At 47.4% G+C, this 17,500-nt stretch overlaps 1 protein-coding gene across 1 annotated transcript; it reads right to left on the bottom strand.

Moving 5' to 3' along the window:
- Positions 1 to 16,603: 16,603 nt before the first annotated feature.
- LOC118938094 (keratin-associated protein 4-9-like) lies at positions 16,604 to 17,320 on the bottom strand. Its single transcript, XM_036939767.1, has one exon. It carries the CDS (start codon positions 17,318 to 17,320, stop codon positions 16,604 to 16,606), a length of 717 nt encoding a protein of 238 aa, XP_036795662.1.
- Positions 17,321 to 17,500: the final 180 nt, after the last annotated feature.

Below are 17,500 nucleotides of genomic sequence, written 5' to 3'. Positions count from 1 at the left end.
AGACAACAACCAGACCATGTTACTGTTGCATCTTCAGAGTCACAGTGTAGAGACAACAACCAGACCATGTTGCTGCTGCATCTTCAGAGTCACAGTGTAGAGGAGACAACAACCAGACCATGTTGCTGCTGCATCTTCAGAGTCACAGTGTAGAGACAACAACCAGACCATGTTGCTGCTGCATCTTCAGAGTCACAGTGTAGAGACAACAACCAGACCATGTTGCTGCATCTTCAGTCACAGTGTAGAGGAGACAACAACCAGACCATGTTGCTGCTGCATCTTCAGAGTCACAGTGTAGAGGAGACAACAACCAGACCATGTTGCTGCATCTTCAGAGTCACAGTGTAGAGACAACAACCAGACCATGTTGCTGCTGCATCTTCAGAGTCACAGTGTAGAGGAGACAACAACCAGACCATGTTGCTGCATCTTCAGAGTCACAGTGTAGAGGAGACAACAACCAGACCATGTTGCTGCTGCATCTTCAGAGTCACAGTGTAGAGGAGACAACAACCAGACCATGTTACTGCTGCATCTTCAGAATCACAGTGTAGAGGAGACAACAACCAGACCATGTTGCTGCTGCATCTTCAGAGTCACAGTGTAGAGACAACAACCAGACCATGTTACTGCTGCATCTTCAGAGTCACAGTGTAGAGGAGACAACAACCAGACCATGTTGCTGCTGCATCTTCAGAGTCACAGTGTAGAGGAGACAACAACCAGACCATATTGCTGCTGCATCTTCAGAGTCACAGTGTAGAGGAGACAACAACCAGACCATGTTGCTGCTGCATCTTCAGAGTCACAGTGTAGAGGAGACAACAACCAGACCATGTTACTGCTGCATCTTCAGAATCACAGTGTAGAGGAGACAACAACCAGACCATGTTGCTGCTGCATCTTCAGAGTCACAGTGTAGAGACAACAACCAGACCATGTTACTGCTGCATCTTCAGCGTCACAGTGTAGAGGAGACAACAACCAGACCATGTTGCTGCTGCATCTTCAGAGTCACAGTGTAGAGACAACAACCAGACCATGTTGCTGCTGCATCTTCAGCGTCACAGTGTAGAGGAGACAACAACCAGACCATGTTACTGCTGCATCTTCAGAGTCACAGTGTAGAGACAACAACCAGACCATGTTGCTGCTGCATCTTCAGCGTCACAGTGTAGAGGAGACAACAACCAGACCATGTTGCTACTGCATCTTCAGAGTCACAGTGTAGAGACAACAACCAGACCATGTTACTGCTGCATCTTCAGAGTCACAGTGTAGAGGAGACAACAACCAGACCATGTTGCTGCTGCATCTTCAGAGTCACAGTGTAGAGGAGACAACAACCAGACCATGTTGCTGCTGCATCTTCAGAGTCACAGTGTAGAGGAGACAACAACCAGACCATGTTGCGGCTGCATCTTCAGAGTCACAGTGTAGAGGAGACAACAACCAGACCATGTTGCTGCTGCATCTTCAGAGTCACAGTGTAGAGACAACAACCAGACCATGTTGCTGCTGCATCTTCAGAGTCACAGTGTAGAGGAGACAACAACCAGACCATGTTACTGCTGCATCTTCAGAATCACAGTGTAGAGACAACAATCAGACCATGTTACTGCTGCATCTTCAGAGTCACAGTGTAGAGGAGACAACAACCAGACCATGTTGCTGCTGCATCTTCAGAGTCACAGTGTAGAGGAGACAACAACCAGACCATGTTGCTGTTGTATCTTCAGAGTCACAGTGTAGAGGAGACAACAACCAGACCATGTTACTGCTGCATCTTCAGAGTCACAGTGTAGAGGAGACAACAACCAGACCATGTTGCTGCTGCATCTTCAGAGTCACAGTGTAGAGGAGACAACAACCAGACCATGTTGCTGCATCTTCAGAGTCACAGTGTAGAGGAGACAACAACCAGACCATGTTGCTGCATCTTCAGAGTCACAGTGTAGAGGAGACAACAACCAGACCATGTTGCTGCATCTTCAGAGTCACAGTGTAGAGACAACAACCAGACCATGTTGCTGCTGCATCTTCAGCGTCACAGTGTAGAGGAGACAACAACCAGACCATGTTACTGCTGCATCTTCAGAGTCACAGTGTAGAGGAGACAACAACCAGACCATGTTGCTGCATCTTCAGAGTCACAGTGTAGAGGAGACAACAACCAGACCATGTTGCTGCATCTTCAGAGTCACAGTGTAGAGACAACAACCAGACCATGTTACTGCTGCATCTTCAGAGTCACAGTGTAGAGGAGACAACAACCAGACCATGTTGCTGCTGCATCTTCAGAGTCACAGTGTAGAGGAGACAACAACCAGACCATGTTGCTGCATCTTCAGAGTCACAGTGTAGAGACAACAACCAGACCATGTTGCTGCTGCATCTTCAGTCACAGTGTAGAGGAGACAACAACCAGACCATGTTGTTGCTGCATCTTCAGAGTCACAGTGTAGAGACAACAACCAGACCATGTTACTGCTGCATCTTCAGAGTCACAGTGTAGAGGAGACAACAACCAGACCATGTTGCTGCTGCATCTTCAGAGTCACAGTGTAGAGACAACAACCAGACCATGTTGCTGCTGCATCTTCAGAGTCACAGTGTAGAGACAACAACCAGACCATGTTGCTGCTGCATCTTCAGAGTCACATTGTAGAGGAGACAACAACCAGACCATGTTGCTGCATCTTCAGAGTCACAGTGTAGAGGAGACAACAACCAGACCATGTTGCTGCATCTTCAGAATCACAGTGTAGAGGAGACAACAACCAGACCATGTTGCTGCTGCATCTTCAGAGTCACAGTGTAGAGGAGACAACAACCAGACCATGTTGCTGCTGCATCTTCAGAGTCACAGTGTAGAGGGGACAACAACCAGACCATATTGCTGCTGCATCTTCAGAGTCACAGTGTAGAGGAGACAACCAGACCATGTTGCTGCATCTTCAGTCACAGTGTAGAGGAGACAACAACCAGACCATGTTGCTGCATCTTCAGTCACAGTGTAGAGGAGACAACAACCAGACCATATTGCTGCTGCATCTTCAGAGTCACAGTGTAGAGGAGACAACCAGACCATGTTGCTGCATCTTCAGTCACAGTGTAGAGGAGACAACAACCAGACCATGTTGCTGTTGCATCTTCAGAGTCACAGTGTAGAGGAGACAACAACCAGACCATGTTGTTGCTGCATCTTCAGAGTCACAGTGTAGAGGAGACAACAACCAGACCATGTTACTGCATCTTCAGAGTCACAGTGTAGAGGAGACAACAACCAGACCATGTTGCTGCATCTTCAGAGTCACAGTGTAGAGACAACAACCAGACCATGTTACTGCTGCATCTTCAGAGTCACAGTGTAGAGGAGACAACAACCAGACCATGTTGTTGCTGCATCTTCAGAGTCACAGTGTAGAGGAGACAACAACCAGACCATGTTGCTGCTGCATCTTCAGAGTCACAGTGTAGAGGAGACAAAAACCAGACCATGTTGCTGCTGCATCTTCAGAGTCACAGTGTAGAGGAGACAACAACCAGACCATGCTGCTGCATCTTCAGAGTCACAGTGTAGAGGAGACAACAACCAGACCATGCTGCTGCATCTTCAGAGTCACAGTGTAGAGGAGACAAAAACCAGACCATGTTGCTGCTGCATCTTCAGAGTCACAGTGTAGAGGAGACAACAACCAGACCATGCTGCTGCATCTTCAGAGTCACAGTGTAGAGGAGACAAAAACCAGACCATGTTGCTGCTGCATCTTCAGAGTCACAGTGTAGAGACAACAACCAGACCATGTTGCTGCTGCATCTTCAGAGTCACAGTGTAGAGGAGACAACAACCAGACCATGTTGCTGCTGCATCTTCAGAGTCACAGTGTAGAGGAGACAACAACCAGACCATGTTGCTGCTGCATCTTCAGAGTCACAGTGTAGAGGAGACAACAACCAGACCATGTTGCTGCATCTTCAGAGTCACAGTGTAGAGGAGACAACAACCAGACCATGTTGCTGCTGCATCTTCAGAGTCACAGTGTAGAGGAGACAACAACCAGACCATGTTGCTGCATCTTCAGAGTCACAGTGTAGAGGAGACAACAACCAGACCATGTTGCTGCTGCATCTTCAGAGTCACAGTGTAGAGGAGACAACAACCAGACCATGTTACTGCTGCATCTTCAGAATCACAGTGTAGAGGAGACAACAACCAGACCATGTTGCTGCTGCATCTTCAGAGTCACAGTGTAGAGACAACAACCAGACCATGTTACTGCTGCATCTTCCGAGTCACAGTGTAGAGGAGACAACAACCAGACCATGTTGCTGCTGCATCTTCAGAGTCACAGTGTAGAGGAGACAACAACCAGACCATATTGCTGCTGCATCTTCAGAGTCACAGTGTAGAGGAGACAACAACCAGACCATGTTGCTGCTGCATCTTCAGAGTCACAGTGTAGAGGAGACAACAACCAGACCATGTTACTGCTGCATCTTCAGAATCACAGTGTAGAGGAGACAACAACCAGACCATGTTGCTGCTGCATCTTCAGAGTCACAGTGTAGAGACAACAACCAGACCATGTTACTGCTGCATCTTCAGCGTCACAGTGTAGAGGAGACAACAACCAGACCATGTTGCTGCTGCATCTTCAGAGTCACAGTGTAGAGACAACAACCAGACCATGTTGCTGCTGCATCTTCAGCGTCACAGTGTAGAGGAGACAACAACCAGACCATGTTACTGCTGCATCTTCAGAGTCACAGTGTAGAGACAACAACCAGACCATGTTGCTGCTGCATCTTCAGCGTCACAGTGTAGAGGAGACAACAACCAGACCATGTTGCTACTGCATCTTCAGAGTCACAGTGTAGAGACAACAACCAGACCATGTTACTGCTGCATCTTCAGAGTCACAGTGTAGAGGAGACAACAACCAGACCATGTTGCTGCTGCATCTTCAGAGTCACAGTGTAGAGGAGACAACAACCAGACCATGTTGCTGCTGCATCTTCAGAGTCACAGTGTAGAGGAGACAACAACCAGACCATGTTGCGGCTGCATCTTCAGAGTCACAGTGTAGAGGAGACAACAACCAGACCATGTTGCTGCTGCATCTTCAGAGTCACAGTGTAGAGACAACAACCAGACCATGTTGCTGCTGCATCTTCAGAGTCACAGTGTAGAGGAGACAACAACCAGACCATGTTACTGCTGCATCTTCAGAATCACAGTGTAGAGACAACAATCAGACCATGTTACTGCTGCATCTTCAGAGTCACAGTGTAGAGGAGACAACAACCAGACCATGTTGCTGCTGCATCTTCAGAGTCACAGTGTAGAGGAGACAACAACCAGACCATGTTGCTGTTGTATCTTCAGAGTCACAGTGTAGAGGAGACAACAACCAGACCATGTTACTGCTGCATCTTCAGAGTCACAGTGTAGAGGAGACAACAACCAGACCATGTTGCTGCTGCATCTTCAGAGTCACAGTGTAGAGGAGACAACAACCAGACCATGTTGCTGCATCTTCAGAGTCACAGTGTAGAGGAGACAACAACCAGACCATGTTGCTGCATCTTCAGAGTCACAGTGTAGAGGAGACAACAACCAGACCATGTTGCTGCATCTTCAGAGTCACAGTGTAGAGACAACAACCAGACCATGTTGCTGCTGCATCTTCAGCGTCACAGTGTAGAGGAGACAACAACCAGACCATGTTACTGCTGCATCTTCAGAGTCACAGTGTAGAGGAGACAACAACCAGACCATGTTGCTGCATCTTCAGAGTCACAGTGTAGAGGAGACAACAACCAGACCATGTTGCTGCATCTTCAGAGTCACAGTGTAGAGACAACAACCAGACCATGTTACTGCTGCATCTTCTGAGTCACAGTGTAGAGGAGACAACAACCAGACCATGTTGCTGCTGCATCTTCAGAGTCACAGTGTAGAGGAGACAACAACCAGACCATGTTGCTGCATCTTCAGAGTCACAGTGTAGAGACAACAACCAGACCATGTTGCTGCTGCATCTTCAGTCACAGTGTAGAGGAGACAACAACCAGACCATGTTGTTGCTGCATCTTCAGAGTCACAGTGTAGAGGAGACAACAACCAGACCATGTTGCTGCTGCATCTTCAGAGTCACAGTGTAGAGACAACAACCAGACCATGTTGCTGCTGCATCTTCAGAGTCACAGTGTAGAGACAACAACCAGACCATGTTGCTGCTGCATCTTCAGAGTCACATTGTAGAGGAGACAACAACCAGACCATGTTGCTGCATCTTCAGAGTCACAGTGTAGAGGAGACAACAACCAGACCATGTTGCTGCATCTTCAGAATCACAGTGTAGAGGAGACAACAACCAGACCATGTTGCTGCTGCATCTTCAGAGTCACAGTGTAGAGGAGACAACAACCAGACCATGTTGCTGCTGCATCTTCAGAGTCACAGTGTAGAGGGGACAACAACCAGACCATATTGCTGCTGCATCTTCAGAGTCACAGTGTAGAGGAGACAACCAGACCATGTTGCTGCATCTTCAGTCACAGTGTAGAGGAGACAACAACCAGACCATGTTGCTGCATCTTCAGTCACAGTGTAGAGGAGACAACAACCAGACCATATTGCTGCTGCATCTTCAGAGTCACAGTGTAGAGGAGACAACCAGACCATGTTGCTGCATCTTCAGTCACAGTGTAGAGGAGACAACAACCAGACCATGTTGCTGTTGCATCTTCAGAGTCACAGTGTAGAGGAGACAACAACCAGACCATGTTGTTGCTGCATCTTCAGAGTCACAGTGTAGAGGAGACAACAACCAGACCATGTTACTGCATCTTCAGAGTCACAGTGTAGAGGAGACAACAACCAGACCATGTTGCTGCATCTTCAGAGTCACAGTGTAGAGACAACAACCAGACCATGTTACTGCTGCATCTTCAGAGTCACAGTGTAGAGGAGACAACAACCAGACCATGTTGTTGCTGCATCTTCAGAGTCACAGTGTAGAGGAGACAACAACCAGACCATGTTGCTGCTGCATCTTCAGAGTCACAGTGTAGAGGAGACAAAAACCAGACCATGTTGCTGCTGCATCTTCAGAGTCACAGTGTAGAGGAGACAACAACCAGACCATGCTGCTGCATCTTCAGAGTCACAGTGTAGAGGAGACAACAACCAGACCATGCTGCTGCATCTTCAGAGTCACAGTGTAGAGGAGACAAAAACCAGACCATGTTGCTGCTGCATCTTCAGAGTCACAGTGTAGAGGAGACAACAACCAGACCATGCTGCTGCATCTTCAGAGTCACAGTGTAGAGGAGACAAAAACCAGACCATGTTGCTGCTGCATCTTCAGAGTCACAGTGTAGAGACAACAACCAGACCATGTTGCTGCTGCATCTTCAGAGTCACAGTGTAGAGGAGACAACAACCAGACCATGTTGCTGCTGCATCTTCAGAGTCACAGTGTAGAGGAGACAACAACCAGACCATGTTGCTGCTGCATCTTCAGAGTCACAGTGTAGAGGAGACAACAACCAGACCATGTTGCTGCATCTTCAGAGTCACAGTGTAGAGGAGACAACAACCAGACCATGTTGCTGCTGCATCTTCAGAATCACAGTGTAGAGGAGACAACAACCAGACCATGTTACTGCATCTTCAGAGTCACAGTGTAGAGACAACAACCAGACCATGTTACTGCTGCATCTTCAGAGTCACAGTGTAGAGGAGACAACAACCAGACCATGTTACTGCTGTATCTTCAGAGTCACAGTGTAGAGGAGACAACAACCAGACCATGTTGCTGCTGCATCTTCAGAGTCACAGTGTAGAGACAACAACCAGACCATGTTACTGCTGCATCTTCAGTCACAGTGTAGAGGAGACAACAACCAGACCATGTTGCTGCTGCATCTTCAGAGTCACAGTGTAGAGGAGACAACAACCAGACCATGTTGCTGCTGCATCTTCAGAGTCACAGTGTAGAGGAGACAACAACCAGACCATATTGCTGCTGCATCTTCAGAGTCACAGTGTAGAGGAGACAACCAGACCATGTTGCTGCATCTTCAGTCACAGTGTAGAGGAGACAACAACCAGACCATGTTGCTGTTGCATCTTCAGAGTCACAGTGTAGAGGAGACAACAACCAGACCATGTTGTTGCTGCATCTTCAGAGTCACAGTGTAGAGGAGACAACAACCAGACCATGTTACTGCATCTTCAGAGTCACAGTGTAGAGGAGACAACAACCAGACCATGTTGCTGCATCTTCAGAGTCACAGTGTAGAGACAACAACCAGACCATGTTACTGCTGCATCTTCAGAGTCACAGTGTAGAGGAGACAACAACCAGACCATGTTGTTGCTGCATCTTCAGAGTCACAGTGTAGAGGAGACAACAACCAGACCATGTTGCTGCTGCATCTTCAGAGTCACAGTGTAGAGGAGACAAAAACCAGACCATGTTGCTGCTGCATCTTCAGAGTCACAGTGTAGAGGAGACAACAACCAGACCATGCTGCTGCATCTTCAGAGTCACAGTGTAGAGGAGACAACAACCAGACCATGCTGCTGCATCTTCAGAGTCACAGTGTAGAGGAGACAAAAACCAGACCATGTTGCTGCTGCATCTTCAGAGTCACAGTGTAGAGGAGACAACAACCAGACCATGCTGCTGCATCTTCAGAGTCACAGTGTAGAGGAGACAAAAACCAGACCATGTTGCTGCTGCATCTTCAGAGTCACAGTGTAGAGACAACAACCAGACCATGTTGCTGCTGCATCTTCAGAGTCACAGTGTAGAGGAGACAACAACCAGACCATGTTGCTGCTGCATCTTCAGAGTCACAGTGTAGAGGAGACAACAACCAGACCATGTTGCTGCTGCATCTTCAGAGTCACAGTGTAGAGGAGACAACAACCAGACCATGTTGCTGCTGCATCTTCAGAGTCACAGTGTAGAGGAGACAACAACCAGACCATGTTGCTGCATCTTCAGAGTCACAGTGTAGAGGAGACAACAACCAGACCATGTTGCTGCTGCATCTTCAGAATCACAGTGTAGAGGAGACAACAACCAGACCATGTTACTGCATCTTCAGAGTCACAGTGTAGAGACAACAACCAGACCATGTTACTGCTGCATCTTCAGAGTCACAGTGTAGAGGAGACAACAACCAGACCATGTTACTGCTGTATCTTCAGAGTCACAGTGTAGAGGAGACAACAACCAGACCATGTTGCTGCTGCATCTTCAGAGTCACAGTGTAGAGACAACAACCAGACCATGTTACTGCTGCATCTTCAGTCACAGTGTAGAGGAGACAACAACCAGACCATGTTGCTGCTGCATCTTCAGAGTCACAGTGTAGAGGAGACAACAACCAGACCATGTTGCTGCTGCATCTTCAGAGTCACAGTGTAGAGGAGACAACAACCAGACCATGTTGCTGCTGCATCTTCAGAGTCACAGTGTAGAGGAGACAACAACCAGACCATGTTGCTGTTGCATCTTCAGAGTCACAGTGTAGAGGAGACAACAACCAGACCATGTTGCTGCTGCATCTTCAGAGTCACAGTGTAGAGGAGACAACAACCAGACCATGTTGCTGCTGCATCTTCAGAGTCACAGTGTAGAGACAACAACCAGACCATGTTACTGTTGCATCTTCAGAGTCACAGTGTAGAGGAGACAACAACCAGACCATGTTGCGGCTGCATCTTCAGTCACAGTGTAGAGGAGACAACAACCAGACCATGTTGCTGCTGCATCTTCAGAGTCACAGTGTAGAGGAGACAACAACCAGACCATGTTGCGGCTGCATCTTCAGTCACGTTGTTTATGTGCTGGAAGAAAAAGGCATTTCAGTCCATCTCAGCACACCATTTCAGTGCATGTCAGTCCATTAGCTACTGAAATCTGTTTGACACATGCTATTTTGTTCATCTCAACACAGCCTTATTAGTGACTATGAAATGCAGCATTTCCATTTAGCACTGCAGTCTTCAGTTACATAGCTGACGTGCTGAAACAGCGTCAGGGACTGACTGAATAGACCCCCAGCACTCCATAGGATAAGCATCTAAACAAATGGAAGTGAATGCTAATCCTAATGTCTGCATGAATAAACACATCTGGTACTGTAGAGTTCCATTCAAAGGAACAATCAAGACAAAATTATTTTTGATGAATGTGCCTCCTCAATTTATTCTTTCCCCATTTAGTGCATCTGAACATGACACAGGATGTGTTCCCCGCAGACCTGGTGAAGACAGTAGTTAGTGAGCTGGCTGGAACATGACACAGGATGTGTTCCCTGCAGACCTGGTGAAGACAGTAGTTAGTGAGCTGGCTGGGTTACTGTAGAGCAGGGCTAAGTGTAAGGGCTGGCAGGCAGGGAGGCACGGAGGTGACTGGGTCGCTGTTCACTGTTCCAGCCCTGAGCTAAACATAGACCCAGACGATTGCAGGTTCACCCTCCAGGGAACGGAGCTGATGGAGAGGGAGAGGGAAAGAGAGAGGAAGGGGGAAAGATAATAGGGAGATGGTGGAAGGAGGGAAAGATTGAGGGGAAGGAGAAGGAGAGAAAGGGGGATGAGACAGGAGAGGAAGAAAGAGAGAAAGGGGGATGGAGTAAGGAGAGGTAGGAGGAGAGAAAGGGGGATGAGAAAGGAGGGGAAGAAAGAGAGAAAGAGGGATGGAGAATGGAGAGGAAGAAAGAGAGAAAGGGGGATGGAGAATGAGAGGAAGAAAGAGAGAAAGGGGGATGGAGAAAGGAGAGAAAGAAAGAGAGAAAGAGGGATGGAGAATAGAGAGGTAGAAGGCAGAGGAAAATCAAGGTAGAGGGAAGAAGGAGCGGCAGCAGGAGAAGAGGAGGAGAGAGAAGGAGATGAAGGGAAATGGAGAGAGAATGAGAGAGGGAGAGAGGCAGAAAGGGAGAAGGAGATGAAGGGAAATGGAGAGAGAAGGAGAGAGGGAGAGAGGCAGAAAGGGAGAAGGAGATGAAGGAGAGAGGCAGAAAGGGAGAAGGAGATGAAGGGAAATGGAGAGAGAAGGAGAGAGGGAGAAAGGGAGAGAGAAGGAGAGAGGGGGAGAGGCAGAAAGGGAGAAGGAGAGAGGGAGAAAGGGAGAGAGAAGGAGAGAGGGAGAGAGGCAGAAAGGGAGAAGGAGAGAGGGAGAAAGGGAGAGAGAAGGAGAGAGGGAGAGAGGCAGAAAGGGAGAAGGAGAGAGGGAGAAAGGGAGAAAGGGAGAAGGAACAGAATAGGGAGATATAGAAGACAATAGGATGAGTCATTGTAATAACTGTAATAATGGATTGAATTAAAAAGTGTTTCAATCTTTCCATTCATTCCATTACAATGAGCCCCATCCAACGATTTGTCCAATCACAAGCCTCCGCTGGATGAGTTGGCGAGATAGGCTTGAGGACCTTACACCCACTTCAGATCCAGAAGCATGACAGACCTGTTTCAATGCAGCCATTGCAGTGTTCTGTTCTATAGGGGGAACAAACATCCCTGTGCACTGGAGAATGTATCCTCCTTGTCTCACTCCACTGCTCTCTCTCATGAACCCACAAGGCCAGACAAAGGAAGAGACAAGCTGCCACAAACATGGACATGGTGCTGGTGTGACAGCCTGGCCCTGCCTCTGTCACCACCAGCTGTGAGTCTCAGTCAGAGAGGCTGGTGTCACTGGGATGATTGGGATGATCCTCAATGACCTGGTTACACAACCCTGCACCTTAGAGGCTGCTGCCCGATGTACATAGACATAGAATCATTGTAATAATGTTTACGTACTGCTTTACTCATTTCATATGTATATACTGTATTCTATTCTACTGGATTTTAGTCGATGTCACTGTGACATTGCTCGTCCTGATATTTATATATGTTTTTATTATATTATTTTACTTTTAGATGTGTGTGTATGGTGTGAATTGTTAGATACTACTGCACTGTTGGAGCTAGAAACAAGCATTTCACTACATAGATTTGATTTGGTATCTGTAACCACATTGTGATCGGGACCCAGGGAATCAAAAGAATCATCTATCACCTGCATCCAAATCTTCTGGTCCAGTGTGAGGACTCCAGTCCAGTGTGAGGACTCCAGTCCAGTGTGAGGACTCCAGTCCAGTATGAGGACTCCAGTCCAGTGTGAGGACTCCAGTCCAGTGTGAGGACTCCAGTCCAGTGTGAGGACTCCAGTCCAGTGTGAGGACTCCAGTCCAGTGTTTTTATTTATTTTATTTTATTTATTTTACCTTTATTTAACCAGGTAGGCAAGTTGAGAACAAGTTCTCATTTACAATTGCGACCTGGCCAAGATAAAGCAAAGCAGTTCGACAGATACAACAACACAGAGTTACACATGGAGTAAAACAAACATACAGTCAATAATAAAGTATAAACAAGTCTATATACAATGTGAGCAAATGAGGTGAGAAGGGAGGTAAAGGCAAAAAAAGGCCTTGGTGGCAAGGTAAATACAATATAGCAAGTAAAACACTGGAATGGTAGTTTTGCAATGGAAGAATGTGCAAAGTAGAAATAAAAATAATGGGGTGCAAAGGAGCAAAATAAATAAATAAATTAAATACAGTTGGGAAAGAGGTAGTTGATAGGGCTAAATTATATGTGGGCTATGTACAGGTGCAGTAATCTGTGAGCTGCTCTGACAGTTGGTGCTTAAAGCTAGTGAGGGAGATAAGTGTTTCCAGTTTCAGAGATTTTTGTAGTTCGTTCCAGTCATTGGCAGCAGAGAACTGGAAAGAGAGACGGCCAAAGAAAGAATTGGTTTTGGGGGTGACTAGAGAGATATACCTGCTGGAGCGTGTGCTACAGGTGGGAGATGCTATGGTGACCAGCGAGCTGAGATAAGGGGGGACTTTACCTAGCAGGGTCTTGTAGATGACATGGAGCCAGTGGGTTTGGCGACGAGTATGAAGCGAGGGCCAGCCAACGAGAGCGTACAGGTCGCAATGGTGGGTAGTATATGGGGCTTTGGTGACAAAACGGATTGCACTGTGATAGACTGCATCCAGTTTGTTGAGTAGGGTATTGGAGGCTATTTTGTAAATTACATCGCCAAAGTCGAGGATTGGTAGGATGGTCAGTTTTACAAGGGTATGTTTGGCAGCATGAGTGAAGGATGCTTTGTTGCGAAATAGGAAGCCAATTCTAGATTTAACTTTGGATTGGAGATGTTTGATATGGGTCTGGAAGGAGAGTTTACAGTCTAACCAGACACCTAAGTATTTGTAGTTGTCCACGTATTCTAAGTCAGAGCCGTCCAGAGTAGTGATGTTGGACAGGCGGGTAGGTGCAGGTAGTGATCGGTTGAAGAGCATGCATTGTGAGGTGTGTGAGGACTCCAGTCCAGTGTGAGGACTCCAGTCCAGTGTGAGGACTCCAGTCCAGTGTGAGGACTCCAGTCCAGTGTGAGGACTCCAGTCCAGAGTGAGGACTCCAGTCCAGTGTGAGGACTCCAGTCCAGTGTGAGGACTCCAGTCCAGTGTGAGGACTCCAGTCCAGTGTGAGGACTTCAGTCCAGTATGAGGACTCCAGTCCAGTGTGAGGACTCCAGTCCAGTGTGAGGACTCCAGTCCAGTGTGAGGACTCCAGTCCAGTGTGAGGACTCCAGTCCAGTGTGAGGACTCCAGTCCAGTATGAGGACTCCAGTCCAGTGTGAGGACTCCAGTCCAGTGTGAGGACTCCAGTCCAGTGTGAGGACTGCAGTCCAGTGTGAGGACTCCAGTCCAGTGTGAGGACTCCAGTCCAGTGTGAGGACTCCAGTCTAGTGTGAGGACTCCAGTCCAGTGTGAGGACTCCAGTCCAGTGTGAGGACTCCAGTCCAGTGTGAGGACTCCAGTCCAGTATGAGGACTCCAGTCCAGTGTGAGGACTCCAGTCCAGTGTGAGGACTCCAGTCCAGTGTGAGGACTCCAGTCTAGTGTGAGGACTCCAGTCCAGTGTGAGGACTCCAGTCCAGTGTGAGGACTCCAGTCCAGTGTGAGGCCTCCAGTCCAGTGTGCACTACATAGGGAATAAGATGCCATTTGAGACGCAGACAGTCTCTCTCCACTATGTCTGTCTGTGTTCCTCCTGCCAGATTCCAGAGAGGAAGGAATGCAACGAGGAGAGGCCCTCATAGCGCGGCAATTAACATTTCGACAGTGTTCCAACACCTATGAGGTCACACCTATGAGGTCACTACTTAATGATAGTATATTCATGAAAGGAAAATATTTGCCCAAAGCTGTTTCCAAGTGGCCACGAAGCGGTGTACAGTAAACACTATAAGATCATAGAAAGACGTTGGATCGGGGTTTAGAAAGATGATAGGAGAGGAGGGGAGAGGAGGAGAAGAGACAAACGACGGCGTTGGCTTTGAAGACGCGGGTCGGCGTGCTGAGTGGACTCCCTGTGAAGGGTCTCTAATGACAGAAGAATGCCCCCACTGTTAGAGCTGGCACCAAGCAGAGGGAGGGAGACGACATTACCAGATAACCACCCAACCAGGAGGGAATCTGCACAGAGGGAGAGAGAGAGGGGTGAAAGACAGAGATGCACACATGGGTAGAAGGATAGAGAAAGAGAGTATTAGAGGGATGGATAGAGACATGTTGAAAGGAGGGACAGGGTTAAATGGTGAGAGAGAGGGAGAGCAATTACAGAAAATAAAGAGTTACAGTCTCAATCAAAGAGACAGAGAGAGGAAAAAGAGAGAGAGAGAGATAAGACCAGAGAGAGAGAGAGAAGACGAGAGAGAGAGAGAGAAGACGAGAGAGAGAGAGGGAGAGGAGAAAGAGAGTGAGAAGGAGATGAGAGAGCGAGAGAAGGAAAGAGAGAGAGAGAGAAGACGAGAGAGAGAGAGGAGAAGGAAAGAGAGAGAGAAGATGAGAGCGAGAGAGGAGAAGGAAAGAGAGAGAAGGAGAGAGAGGAGAGAAGAGAGAGAGAAGGAGATGAGAGAGAGAGGAGAAGGAAAGAGAGAGAGAAGGAGAGAGAGGAGAGAAGAGAGAGAGAAGGAGAGAGAGAGAGACAGCAGTAGGCAGGTCGTCCTCCAAACGAGCAGACTGCACGCTGTCCTCCATTTCCCCAAATAACATCCCTCCCTGCTGCTGCCCCCGACTGAGAGATACACACCACACAGCCCCAGTCTGGGGGAGGGGAACAGAGACAGAGAGACGGAGGGAGGGAGACGGAGAGACGGAGAAGGAGGGAGGGGGTAGGAAGATGAAGGAAAGTGAGGGAGGGAAATAGAAGGGAGAATGAGAAAGGGAGAGGGAGAAGGAGGAAGAATGGGAGAGAATAGGGAAGATACAGAGGTAAAGGAAAAGAGAGGAACGGGGGAAGGAGAGATGAAAGTAAGGGGAAGGAGAGATGGAAGACTGATGGAAAGAATATGAAAGATATCCAGAGACTTGGGATTGAATGAAATCCATTAACCACTTTCCAGGATAGGTGGATATTAGCATTTTTCCTGTGCAGTGAGAAAATCCATGTTGGAATGATGAGTCCAAGTCCACACCTGCTTCTCTTCACCATGGAAACATCATCCACATCTACAACATCCCCCACCTGACTCACACACACACACACACACACACACACACACACACACACACACACACACACACCTTTGTTTTTGTGAATATTCTGGAGGTTTTGTGGAGTAAAAATGTGTGCCTATTCAAAATCCTATTTTCCCCAACCCCTATCCCTTCCCTTAACCCCAAAATAGCATTTGAATAAATTCAGGACGTGGAAAAAGTCCTAACTTTTCAAAAATGTTCTTGTTTTCCTACCTTATCAGGACATTCTGGTGACTTATTAGGACATTGTGGTTCTTATAAGATAGGAAAACGAGTTCACACACACACACACACACACACACACACACAACAAACAAATGACCCCCTTGCAGAGAAAGAAAATGGTGGACGTGATTCAGGACTGGAGTCAATAACACCACTATGACATAACCACACTCCACCATCATCATCATCCTCCTCCCATCCACAACCAAGCAGCAGCAGTAGACAGCTGGAGCTATCAAATCAAAGCCTGGGAGACTTCCTCTTTCAGATGGGTTTGAGATGGTGGGCTTTACACTCTCGTCTGGCTGCCAGGGATCTACTGCTGGGAATGAGACGTCACTTGAAGCCACTGCAACCTTATAAGGCAAGACTCTCTCTGCCAGAGTGGGGGAGGGAGGAGGCTGCTTTCAATTATCTGTGACAAAGACCAAATTAAGGCACCTGTCTTTTTCAGTATGGTTCGTTATAATATCGTTTCCTGGGATCACAATCAATGGGATGTGATTCAGATTCAGTCATAGTGAAGATATAGATGGGTTCATTGCAGGGAAATTAGATGAAGCATGGTATTTCATTCACATCCTTAGAAATGTAGGCCTAATATTTTGATTGTATGAATTATTGATCACGGGTCCACCGCTTCATATAGGGAGAATGCAAACTGTCCTCTCACATTGACTGGTTCTCAATCAATATCACCTGATTATGGGGGTGGACTGACCAGCCATGCGCGCGGGCGCACACACCAATATTTAGGGCTTTGAGGGTAATACTATTTTGGCTGCACTGGCCACACAGTTATGTGCCACACAGTTAGGTGCCACACAGTTATAGCCCACACAGTTATGTGTCACACAGTTATAGCCCACACAGTTATGTATCACACAGTTATAGCCCACACAGTTATGTGCTATACAGTTATGTATCACACAGTTATAGCCCACACAGTTATGTGCCACACAGTTATAGCCCACACAGTTATGTGCCACACAGTTATAGCCCACACAGTTATAGCCCACACAGTTATAGCCCACACAGTTATGTTCCACACAGTTATAGCCCATACAGTTATGTGCCACACAGTTATAGCCCACACAGTTATGTGCTATACAGTTATGTATCACACAGTTATAGCCCACACAGTTATGTGCCACACAGTTATAGCCCACACAGTTATAGCCCACACAGTTATAGCCCACACAGTTATGTTCCACACAGTTATAGCCCACACAGTTATGTTCCACACAGTTATAGCCCACACAGTTATGTTCCACACAGTTATAGCCCACACAGTTATAGCCCACACAGTTATAGCCCACACAGTTATAGCCCACACAGTTATAGCCCATACAGTTATGTTCCACACAGTTATAGCCCATACAGTTATGTTCCACACAGTTATAGCCCACACAGTTATAGCCCACACAGTTATAGCCCACACAGTTATAGCCCACACAGTTATAGCCCATACAGTTATGTTCCACACAGTTATAGCCCACACAGTTATAGCCCACACAGTTATAGCCCACACAGTTATAGCCCACACAGTTATAGCTCACACAGTTATAGCTCACACAGTTATAGCCCACACAGTTATGTGCCACACAGTTATAGCCCACACAGTTGTGTCACACAGTTATAGCCCACAC

The sequence above is a fragment of the Oncorhynchus mykiss genome, chromosome 13, assembly GCF_013265735.2.
Source record: "Oncorhynchus mykiss isolate Arlee chromosome 13, USDA_OmykA_1.1, whole genome shotgun sequence".
Classification (NCBI taxonomy): Eukaryota; Metazoa; Chordata; class Actinopteri; order Salmoniformes; family Salmonidae; genus Oncorhynchus; species Oncorhynchus mykiss.
The sequence above is the reverse complement of the archived record's forward strand: the minus strand, read 5'-3'. Positions and strand labels throughout refer to the sequence as shown.